This window comes from Astatotilapia calliptera, chromosome 6, assembly GCF_900246225.1.
Source record: "Astatotilapia calliptera chromosome 6, fAstCal1.2, whole genome shotgun sequence".
NCBI classification, from domain to species: domain Eukaryota; kingdom Metazoa; phylum Chordata; class Actinopteri; order Cichliformes; family Cichlidae; genus Astatotilapia; species Astatotilapia calliptera.
This window is the reverse complement of record NC_039307.1, coordinates 19,587,656-19,599,361: the sequence shown is the minus strand read 5'-3', so window position 1 is coordinate 19,599,361 and position 11,706 is coordinate 19,587,656. Positions and strand designations below refer to the sequence as shown.

The following is an 11,706-nucleotide window of genomic DNA, read 5'->3' as shown; positions in this document are numbered from 1 at the left end:
GAGAAAGAGAGAGAGGGAGAGTGGGGTGTGGGCGGGAAAGTTTAGTAAAGTGGAACTTGGTAACAGATGCGAGGGAGGGGGCGCGGCCCTGAAGGGAAGGGTGGCGGTTGTAAGTTGCATGTTATGTATGCAGGGCCGTGCGCGTGCGTCGGAGCGCACGTTAATGTGTGCACGTGAGCGCGTACACCCATTGAATTTGTGTGTGCAAGCTCGTGCAGGAAAAGGACAGGACATGAGCGCACATTGAGAAAGCGGCTCTTTTACTCGGCGTGATCATTTCACGCTTCCCCCCGAAGCCTTTTTTCCACCTAAAGCGTTTAGTTGCAGCTGACTGAGCACTTGCAGGGAGTGCAATAGGGAGCGGAAGGGTCGAATTATTTCAACCTACAAGTCGCCCCAAAAGTAGGGGACAAAAAAAAAGGGGGGGGGGGGGAAAGGGGGAGAGAAGAAAACTGCCCCAGGAAGGGAGAGAGAGAGGGAGAGGGAGAGAGAGAGAGAGAGAGAGAGGAGGAGGAGGAGAGGGAGACGCTGGAAAAAAGTTTTTGATCTTTTCCTTTTTTCTCCCTCCATCGCCTCCCCCTGTTCTAACCGAGTAACATGGACCAGGGGCCCAAGAGTCCTGCGCTGCGGCTGGGAAGAGCAGGTAGGGTCGCGCCGTCTCACTCTGGCTATATTTTTGCTCTCATCAAGAGCTAGAACTCATCTGCTTATCTAGTGAACTTGTGCTTTTCTTGTTTTTTAATTTTATTTACGACAAAACTTTTAAACTGACGTTAAAGTTTAGCTTTTTACAAACGTTTCTTTAAAAAAAAAAACTTGCTTTAAAGCCGTTCCAAGTTATTAAACTATTACAAAAACTATACAAAAGTTTCTGGAGTTGATCTCTGCAATGAAACACTCCGTAAACTTTTGTGCTAACTTTGAAGTGTAAAACGTGCTTTACTTGCAATGTTTTCTCTCAAGTTTGTGACTTTTGTGGACAAGTGCAGAAACTTTTAGTCTTCGTGTTGCTGTCTTTTAGAAATTCCTTAGGCTTCATTTAAAGAGATAAAGAAGATAAAAAAAATGTGCCTGAGTGCTGTCGGTTTATAATTTTGCTTCTTTAAAAGATATGTTTTGGTGTTTATTTGCTATTTTGTATTTATTATTATTTTCGTCATTTGCTGGCATAGAAGGAAAAGTGGCTGAAGTTGCTGGGTTTGGGTGGCATTGAGCTTCAGGTCATCTCCACGTGTTGGTCAATCACCTGATGGGGTTAGCTTAGTACCGAGTGGGTGATTAGAACTGAAAGGCAACGTGGATTTGCGCAAGATCGTGGTCCCTGTGTATCTCCACGTCTCACAAATGTGTGTAAAATGCGTCTTGTGAGGGTGGCCATGTGAGATATTTGTTTTTCTAGTTTGTTAAACAGAAGTTGGCGTCTCTGGTCGTTTCAGTCAAATGCAAATCTCTAAAGGATGTGAACTCGACTCTTTCCTTCGTGTCTCCATTATTTTATTCAACAGGTTAATCTCCTATAGGCCTATTCATAAAACAGCAGGGTCTGGTACAGCAATGGATCAGGCCATCGACCTTGTTATGGCACCCAATGGATATCACATCATTTCATATTGCTGCCCGCTGTGTCTGCATTGATAAAACGTCGTTTGTCATTAAGAAACTGTGGGTAGGTGATCAGCCTCTTTGAACGGGCTCCACGCAGCTTTTTTTCCTCCAGAAAAGCAACATCTGCTTTCATGACCCCTCCTTTTGCCTGTTAGAAAGAATATTGAAATGTACGCTCACAGATTTAAGACAGCTGTTGAATAACATTTTTAATAGAGGTTCAGACTGCAGTTAATGCTGTTTTGCGCATTCATTTATACTATATTGCGTCAAGGAGGACTTTTGAGAGCATGGCACTTTGTCTTGAAATAGAATTTTTTTTTTAATCTTGGAGTCACCCTTCTTTGAAAATTTCTCTACAGATGATGCCACTGCTCTGTAAGACAAGCCAGGGCTCCTCTGCAGTCTTTTGTGGAGTGGGCCTAGCCCCTGATAAACGGTGAAAACGATGGGATTTGTAGCAATTGGATGATAGCCTTTTAGCCACTGAGGAAATCAGAGTTTAAAGGAGGGCCCCTCCCATGCTGATGTGTAAAGTCTTCTGGGCCCGGGGCCTGTACCTACGGCCTCTCCATGTTTCCTCTCACTTTAAGATACGTGCCTGGAGTACAAAGGAGAATCAATGGGGAAGAACATGAATCTAGAAAAGCTTCTGGTAGTGCGTGAAAGAGAAAAGCTCGATTCTTTCCATTTAGCTTGGCTGTTATTTCTGTGAATTATTATTAAAACAACAACAACAACAACACGCAAGGCATTTATCTGTCTTATAAGACATTTTCAACACTCGTATATGATGTTAGCTCCCCTTGGCCTGTCTTCTGTCCACAGTAAAATACAGGTGTATTGAGAGTAATACGACCCACTCAGTGATATCGTTTCTCTGCGTATATTCTTCTGCGTCATTCTCTACCAGCCTGTTTTTATGCAGGCGCCTCGGAAACCCAGTGAACTGCTCTGCACTACTCTGACCATTCAAGCTTCAGCTACAGGATTTGTGTTTTCCAAAAGTCAAAGCTGACACGCCACCGTATAAAAGTTGTTGACCAAAACGCTCACTAAACTGTGCAGAGTACACTATGTGATGCACAACCGATACCATGAAAATGGAAGAGAGAAAGAAGTGAGGCAGGGGAGGGGAGGGAGAAAGACAACCATGACCTCACATGGCGTAGCCTGCTTTAGGTTTGACCTCAAGTGCCCCATCATAGTAGAGAAACTAGGCTGATATACGGCCATGAGGCCTTTCTATTCCACCTGGCAGATGACAGACTGGTCTTTACTTGCATTATGAAAGAGCCAAATGATTACAAATAGGACCATCTGATCGGGCCTGTGGGTGGGACAAGCAGTCTCAGCGATTTACCTGCTTGGCACACGGTCGAGTTCCACCCCGGGAAGTCCAAGACGGTTCACTCTCTAGTCCATATATTTTATTTATTAGTTATGACTTTTATATTTTATAAGCAAATGAAAACTTAAGAAGAGATACGGGAGCTTTCTCATTATGTTTACAGTCAGCTGGTGGAGTTAACATGCGCTATTAATTTTTCATTGCTTTTTCGTTTTGAGGCTCGGGCGTAAAAAAGCAAAACAGCCGAAGCCTTCTTGGCGGATAGAGGGAAAAGGGGAGAGCAGGAGTGAAAGGGGGGAACTCCTAAACAACAACAGTGGGTTCAATTTGCCTCCAAATGATTAGCACAACTCCACCACATTCTTACTAACGTTTAAAAAAGTCTACAAACCCTTCATCCTTCTCCTCCTCTTCTTCTTCCTCCTCCACCACTACCACCCTCCCATCCTCCCGTTTCCAGCAGTGGAGAGGTAATGAAATATGGTAATGGATTTGGATCCCCGGATTAAAGTCGTCCTACCCTGATTGAAGTTTTCTCCAAATTTCAAACCCTAAAGCAACAACAATTTGTATACATGATTGATTGTGTTTGGATTTTTTAATTGCTTATGTATTTAATTTGCAAATCGGAGAGACAAGAGCGACGGCTGTAATTTACTTCTGTGGGGAGAGAAGCGCTCGTGTCTATATCTCAGTAAATAAAAACAGACTGGGTGCAGAAGGAGAACGGATTCAGTGACAGAAATACGTAAAGTATCATATGGCAGGTTTTGTTTTTGAGTCTTTGTTTGGAGACCCCTCCAAGATAGCAAAATAACCTGCTCCGCCAATACAATATATATTACGAATTTACTACTAGTAGTTTATATTTATATAGAAAGTAAAATGAGATATTGTCATATTTTAAAACTAGGTTCATTTAGGCCTATTTTAAACGTCACGAGGCCAGGAGATTTTTTTTTCCACTCTTGGTCCCACTTCAGAGAATTTTCAGTATTATCAGCGGTCCCCTGCTTTTCGACATTTTGTTTCGTCTTGTGGCCTAAATTCAGGCCTGAGGTGTAGGTGGCAAATCTAAATATCAAAATTAAAAATATTACTACTACTTCTTTGTGTTTTAATTTTTTTTCTATTTTAATGTTAAGAAAAATGCAAGGCTAAAAACAGAATGAGGCTCGTCTGCTGTCTGTCGTGTTTTTCCACGAGGCCTCATAACTGATGAATACTCAGCAAAGAGATGTGAAATATGAATGAGGATTAGCGTGGATCCTGAAAACAGGGTCTACTTTCAGTGGATTAAAGAACAGAGACGTGGAATCAATGGAGATTCATGAAAACGTATTTTGTGTTTTGGATGTCTGGGTTAGTGAAACAGACAAAAAAGAATAGAAAGAAAGAAAATGTTTGATATGCAGTAATCCCGTGCTGGGATTATTGTTCTTCCTGTTTTAGGAGATATTTTGGTCCTTCTAGGCCTTCACTGGTCTACTTGGAGGACTTAACTTAAGGTATGTTCATGGTAAAGTTCCTGTAGGCCACGTCTTGTCTTCGTGTGTATGTGTGTGCACCTGCATGCGCGTAAGGGGGTGTTGCCCAAGGTTGAACGCCCCCTCGTGGTTAGTTCCGCAAACATCCCATACAGAGGAGCCAGTCTAACCAGAAAGCAAAACCCCAAAGCCTCCAAGCTTCCAGTTTTTCAGAAAGATTTCTGAAACAGCGTCAAAATGTGTTATTTTTCATTTTAGGGATAACTTTTTATTTTCTAGTTATGCTGTACTTGAGTTTACATGAGCTCTCTGGGCTGATGCGCGCTTTAAAATGAGCAGAAGTGCAGATCATGAGAGGAGCAGAGGAAAGACGCTAACAACTGCAAATCAAGAAATCTGCTAATCTAAAAAATTAAATAGACTCAATCATATCACAAACTGACCTTTTCCATAACTGTGCATTGCCTTGAGGTACATCGAGCTCGTAGGTCTTTTGAGGATAAGCTTGACAGGTAGGCAGAATAACCTAAAGACTGTTGTGGTTGTTGTTTAGGTCTCCATTGTGACACTGACTTGACAGATTGTAACAAAAGCCGCATGCTTAGTGATGCTGTTAGACGGGCAGAAATGACTTGTGCGATTCTGCCTCCTGTTTAAGTGTCTGTGAATGACTGTACAAATATATCTAATCAGAGGGGTTTATGTGCATGCGGCACATATGCACCAAAACGATTAAATGTCTAGACACAGGAAGAAGGGAAATAACACTTTTTAATTTGGCTCATGCTTTAGGCTATTTGCTTGGTTAATATTACCGGAGCGAGGCTTCGATATGCCCTCTCAAATCAGGTGGGACGAGCGCGTATTGAATCCCCTCTTGTAGTTTGGTGAGTAAACGCGCAGCTCGCCAATTGCTTTTCGTAAAAACCGACATCCGTTTGGATCCGCGATCAATTAGGTAATGAGTGGGAATGCATGTTTCATATGTTTTCTCCCAGTTGTCCCCCTAGCTAAAGATTTATAGCATTGTGCTGAAGGAAGAGGGAGGAAACAGAGAAAGTATGCAGGGCCAGTTGTTTTCAAAAACACTCTGACTTTGGTAGACCTGTGCTTACGTGAATATAAAGATTTTATTTTTTTTATTTTTTTATTTTTTACTCAAACGCGTTTCCCAGGAAGGCTGTGGGCCTATGAAATCTACTTTTGTCCACTTACAGCTACAGTTACTCATGCAACAGAAAGATGGACACTAGCTATTTAAGTTCTTCAGCATCCCTTCATTTATAAAAGCCTGCTGCAACTAAGCCTCATTTTTAGTAATACTCAATTAATTAGCCATTTAATATTGACATGAATAAATTGAGCGCAAATGGGTATAAAGGCATTAGTTTTTTTTTTTACTTCGTTAATTGAAATTAAACATATGATCATCTACTCCCCGAGCCGGGCGTCCCTTCGCTGAGCCTCACCATTGGCTGACGCGTAAATCTGCGGGGCGTCATTGGTCTACGGGATTCGCTCGAGCCAATCGCCACCCTCCCCCGCCCGATTCTATCTGGGGCTGGCGGTGACGTGTGGCTCGCGCTCACGCTGTGATTGGCCAGATTCCCTGTGAGTGACGGGCAGCTGGCCGGCGCGTGTAGGTTAGGGTTCCAGGGGGTTGGGAGCGCGGGCGCTGTCCGCAAGAGACCAGGTCCTGAAACTCGCCGTGCGCCACCGCGGATGCTGGGCGCAGGCAGCTTTCTATTGTATAGTTAAAGAAGCCCGTTTATGTACAGACTTGAATCGCAGTCTGTGGCGTTTTTTGTGCTTTGAGCGCGGAGAAAAGTAGATCTTTTTTCCCTTAAATTTCGGAGAGAACTGTTTTTCTTCTCCGTCGCGAAAGAAATCAAAACTCACGCACAAGCCCGCATCTTCGTTTGTGCAGGGTTCCTGGTCAGCAAGGAGGAGGAAGGAGAAAGAGTGACCGAGGGCTGAGTGCTGCCTTTCGTTCCTTCAAACAAGGCAACAGATATCAAGTCATCTTCAGTACCTTCTGTTGAGAAAGAGGGAGAGCGCGTCCCCCCACACCCTCCTCCTGTGCACTTTTTCTGTATTTTACTTTTCTTTTTGGGGGGATGTGAATCTTCAAGATGTGAGCACTTATCCGCTGTCTTTCATGGTTTTTTATGTTGATGGGAGATAACCGAGTTTTCCAGTAGAAGCAACCGAGGACGACTTATCGCAAGAAGCAATGTGCAAAAAAGAACTTGGGACAAAATACAGCCGCGAGTGGATCTGTAACGAATATTTTTGTCTTTTAAAAGCTCTTTTTAATGTTTGTCTTTTTAAATATTTCTGAACAGACTGAGAGGAGAAAGTTCAGCCTCCGCCGGGTTAGTCTCAGTTCAGGGGTCACGGCCAGCGGACCGAGAAGGAGAGAAAGGAGGGAAGGCTACTTTGTTTATTTTGCGTATTTATTTTTTATTTTTTGGCAAAACTTTTAACATTACCTCAATATTTTTACGACCCGGGACTGGTGCAACTTGGTGATAATGAGAAGCTGAAGGAATGAAAGCTTACGCCGTCGTCTCCCTCCTCTGGTTTAGGAGACGCCAGAATAGACCCGCTGTTGTGTCCCATCCCCATGAGGAGGGGGCCCATCTTTGATTCATATTTTTGAGGCCGGTTCTTTCTTCCCCATCCAACTGCAAATCCTCCATTTTCGATGTTTTAATATCGTTGTACCAGTTTATCACAAAGTGTCGCCTTGCCAGCATCGTATTTTATTTTTTAATCAAGAAGAAGAAAAAAGTTCCCTCTTTTAAAGGGAAACAGGCGCTTTTCATTCATTGGAGGTCACGGTCTTTCAGTAATATTGGCCGACTGAAGCGAGGAGTCCGTTGGCATTTTTTTAAAGACTCGTAATAGCTCGCTGGGGCCCTCCAGCCCCATCTTTCCGATGGAGATTCACTGTAAGCACGACCCGTTTGCGGCAATGCACAGTAAGTGTATGCGTTTATAATTTCCTTCATCTGCATCTGCCCTGAACTGAACTGTCTCCCTGACCGACAGCTCTGCGTGCATGTGCAACAATAACAGCAAAGAGTAAAAAAAGAAAAAAAAGAAAATAAAAATAAAAATCATAATTCGAAGAATTGAAATGTCGATTTATTTGTAAGAATATATACAAAAACATATGAAAACGTGTTTTTTTGTTTTGTTTTATTTAATTTAAATAGGAGCTCCCGATTTCGGAGAACTCAAAAAACAAAACAAAACAAACATTTTAGGCATTTTCTTTTTCAAATACAAAAAGTGTTTAATATTGGATTGTTTGAAAGTACTTTACAAATATGTTGCGCACGCGTATCTTTAGGCTGCTTGTTATTCTTTCTTATTATTATTTGAAAAAATCAATTATAAGTGACTTTACAATGTGGATATTTTCTCAGTCTTTAAATATGGACAGAAAACATTTACAAATCTTATATCTTATGAAATTATACATTTTTTTGTATTACTTACCTTACCAATTGTTTCTTACAATTTAAAGCTGGATCATTTTTCATAAATGTGCATATTAAAATGTCAAGTAAGTGTAAATCGACATGAGTTTTGGGTAGAATGAGGAGCTGAGGGGATTTGTGAATCGTGTGATGAAATGCAGGTTGCGCACATTGTGTCGGATTTGATGTTTTGTGGGAGATGGTTTGCTGTGCTTCCCTCTTTTGAAGCGAAGAAGTTCAGGGGTCAGAGAGGGTCGGGGAGAGGGAAAGAGAGAGAATGGGAGAGAGTGGGAGAGAGAGAGAGAGAGAGACTGGGGTAACAAAGCATGACTAAAAGCTGAACCTGATCCACAAACAGTAACCGCAGTGTTTCTGCACATAACCAGGTTAGACTGCACTTCACACACACACACACACACACACACACACACACACACACACACACACACACACACACACACACACACACACACACACACACACGGATCCGGGAGATTTTGAGATTTTATGCGAGTACCCACAAAAACTAAGCCCTCGTTTTTACCACACAGCAGGACACAGTTTTATGTAGCTCAGTGTCTTGCTTGAGGACACTTCAACAGAGTAGCTGTATATATATATATATATATATATATATATATATATATATATATATATATATATATATATATATATATATATATATATATATATATACACACACACATATATGCAGGGGAAGGCTGTGCAGAAGGAGGGGGATCAACTTTTGGTCACTCAGTCGTGACATGGCGGAGCCTGCTTTGTTTTTTCGGTTCATTTTCCCCTCTCCAAAAATGTGCTGCTGCGCACCTCTGCGTATTTATGAAGAAAGAGTCAAACAGTGATAATAACAAAAAAAGAAGAAAGTCTTCTGCTAATATTAATCATTCTGAATTTGAGCACAAAACCTCTGCTGTAATTATAAGCAAAATGTCAGGTTTATTACAGTGTGCACTGAAACTACTGCAGTGTTTTGTATTTAGAGTGTTAGGCAGTAAAGACTGAAGGCTGATGCTCAAAAAGACGTTTAAACTGTTAAATTCGTTTGGTTTTTTTTTGCAAATTTGCATAAAAAATGTCACCCCCTAAATCAGCAGGCTGCACGGTGGCAGTACATGTTGTGTTTTCTCTTTACACTCAAAAGTCAAATAAAGCGTCCTACAAGCGTTTCAGCGTGTGGCTAATAGATTATGCGTTATATTGCACTTTAGTCCCGGAGAGAAGCTGTGTTATGTGACTGACATAGTTTCCCACGGTGTGTTGCTCTGTGGGATTTAAAAAAAGAAAAGAAAAGAAGAAGAAGAAGGAGAAAAAAAGTGCTGCACACACGTATCCAAAAGCTAGAACGAATCACGTTTCCTCTTCCCTGCCGTTTCAGCAAAGCCAATGATCCGCGGTGCTGATGGCAGCGGCGGGGCTAAAGCTATATATGTCAAAGCGCGGAGACGCTTTAAAACGATTACACCTAAAAATGTCAAAGGTAGAGAGAGAGAGAGGTCGGGAGGAATCGACTGTGACGCGTGGAAATGTTGTTGGGAGAGTTTGGATGTGCGCTCCATGCCAGTGTTGGTGTGCGTGTGTGCGTGCAAACGGGTGTGTAGGTGTACTTCACCTCATCAGGAAGTCTGTGAAGCATACGGGCCACAGACTTTTAAATTTAAAGCAGAGGCAATAACACACGATCCTAAAGTTTCATGTGTTATTGTGAGGGCGTAACAAGTGCGTGTTCGTCCCAAAAGCCTTTCCCAAATATTTTATTTGACAAAAATAGGAGGTTTTTCACCTACACGGCTGACACTTATAATTAATATTATTTTTCTTGCTATTATTTTTGCTTAAAATCTCATTCCCTACAATCATTTGCCTTACACACTTTTATAACGATGATTGAAACGTGAATAGCCCACATATGTGGCTCATAACAAGCCTGAGCACTCACTAACTTTAAAGAGTTATTTCTACCACGAGCAACACCATAAAATAGGGATATTTAAAATATCTATACCAGGTAATTGTGATGGTAATGAGTTGAATTTCATAATCACGCATTGTAATGGTAATAGAGGCATGCTGAATATTAAGTAGGCGAGGCCGTGGCCTACCGTAGAGACTCGCGAGTTATAGCGTAAAGAAAATATAGATCTGACTTTCTAATGTAGAGCTACACTGAGCCGGAACAACAGCAAAGAAATGTGGAAAAAATGGATTAATCTTAATCCAACAGATCGACTCAGACGCCATCGTCATAATCAGTGTCCGCTGCAAATATGAAGTTTACTTTAAATTATTTAGTTTTGGGGGACTTTTTCCTCTGTGAGTTTCTTTGAGCCTCGATTCTTCCACCAAATATTAATTATCCCTCTGTTCACGTAAAGAAAATACAAAATAGCACTATACGTCCAAAACGCCCGCCTGGCACATCTCACCGATCTATCCACTGTTTGCTCAAGGAAATTTGCTTCATCTGTATTCTCGCAGGCGACTTTCCAAACAGGTTTTCGGCCTAAAGTAATTTCTAGTTGTTTTTTTTTCTTCCTTTCTTCCCCCTCTAAGACAGGGAGCGGAGAAAAGAGAGAGGGGACCGGTGGCGTTTTGTCGCGATTTCTCTTTTGCTTTATTTTTGAGTCGTCAGGCCGTGACGGCCCAGATGAGAGATGAGAGAGAGAGCTATGTGGACAGAGGGAAAGAGAGAGAGTAAGAGAGACACTGAGGAATGTGGCTGGAAGAGAGAGACAGAGAGCCTAATGGACCTTATTTTCTGGATGGGGGAGCGCGAATATATTCTGCTTTATCTTTGTATTTCCCCCTCCCGGAAACAGTGAATCAATCAAACGTTTAAGGTGGCGCTGGGTTCTTAAGGCAGCTCCTATAAAGGGTAAATAAATAAAATACAAGAGGGATGCATAATGACCGCTGGTCCCCTGGCAGGGTGAAAATGAAGCTGCTGTCTCTGCCAACACCCCCACACTACCACCACCTCTGGAGACTTCAGAGGTTCAGTAGAAAGATATTTAAAAGCCAAGGCTAGTAATTTGGCAAAATCTTCATTCTGCAACAAAGTCTCCTGAGCTGCTGATTGAATTTCTGTGAGCAAGTGGTTAATTTGCTTGGTCAGAGGGATGAATTACTGGCATCTGTCAGTAAACCCACCCAGCTGTGGGAACATCAGCCCGGGTTTCTTCTGTAATTAGTTTTAAGGACAAGAAAGGAAATCATTTCTTCTAAAATTAGGAGAAACTTCCGAGTTCTCTTACTCGGCCTTGCTCTGGGCTAGCACCGTTCACCTCTCCAGCCTGATGCCTAAACATGGCATATAACCCTCTGAAATGAGAACTTGTACAGCGTATTCAGAGAATTACGCTACTGAGGCCGATAAACAAATGCTTTTATAGATTTGCGTTTCTCCCTATCAGTATTTATGGGCTTAGAAAAATAAATTTCAAACACATAATCCACACAGCCTACCCCAAGAATGGTGAGAGTCTGAACGCCTAATACCAACAGTAAATACACAGATAAGTGAATAAATAGTTATCGGGAGGTTTTTGTAGGTCACAAGTCATTCCTCTCCATCTCTTTACAAAGCAAGGCGTATTTCATGCCCTGGCCCAGATAGGAAGGGTGAAAGGAACCATTTCATTTACTCTTATCTGAGGAAGGGGGAGGGAGGGAGAGCGAGAGCGAGGGAGCGTCTTCTCTGCAGATACCTTTGGTCAGGAGGAAGTAGCGCAGTAGGCTTCTATAAACCATTCTA

At 42.1% G+C, this 11,706-nt stretch overlaps 1 protein-coding gene across 4 annotated transcripts in view; it reads left to right on the top strand.

The window, feature by feature from the left end:
• Positions 1-534: 534 nt before the first annotated feature.
• pax5 (paired box 5) overlaps positions 535-11,706 on the top strand; it is a 57,014-nt gene continuing 45,842 nt past the window's right edge. For 2 of the 4 annotated variants that reach the window (XM_026170918.1, XM_026170916.1), the window contains exon 1: positions 535-643. In XM_026170918.1, the coding sequence (XP_026026703.1) occupies positions 598-643 (46 nt within the window). In that variant the 5' untranslated portion in view covers positions 535-597. Of the gene's footprint in view, positions 644-6,135; positions 7,428-11,706 lie in introns of those variants that run through there. The other 2 variants (XM_026170919.1, XM_026170917.1) reach the window with 1 other exon arrangement.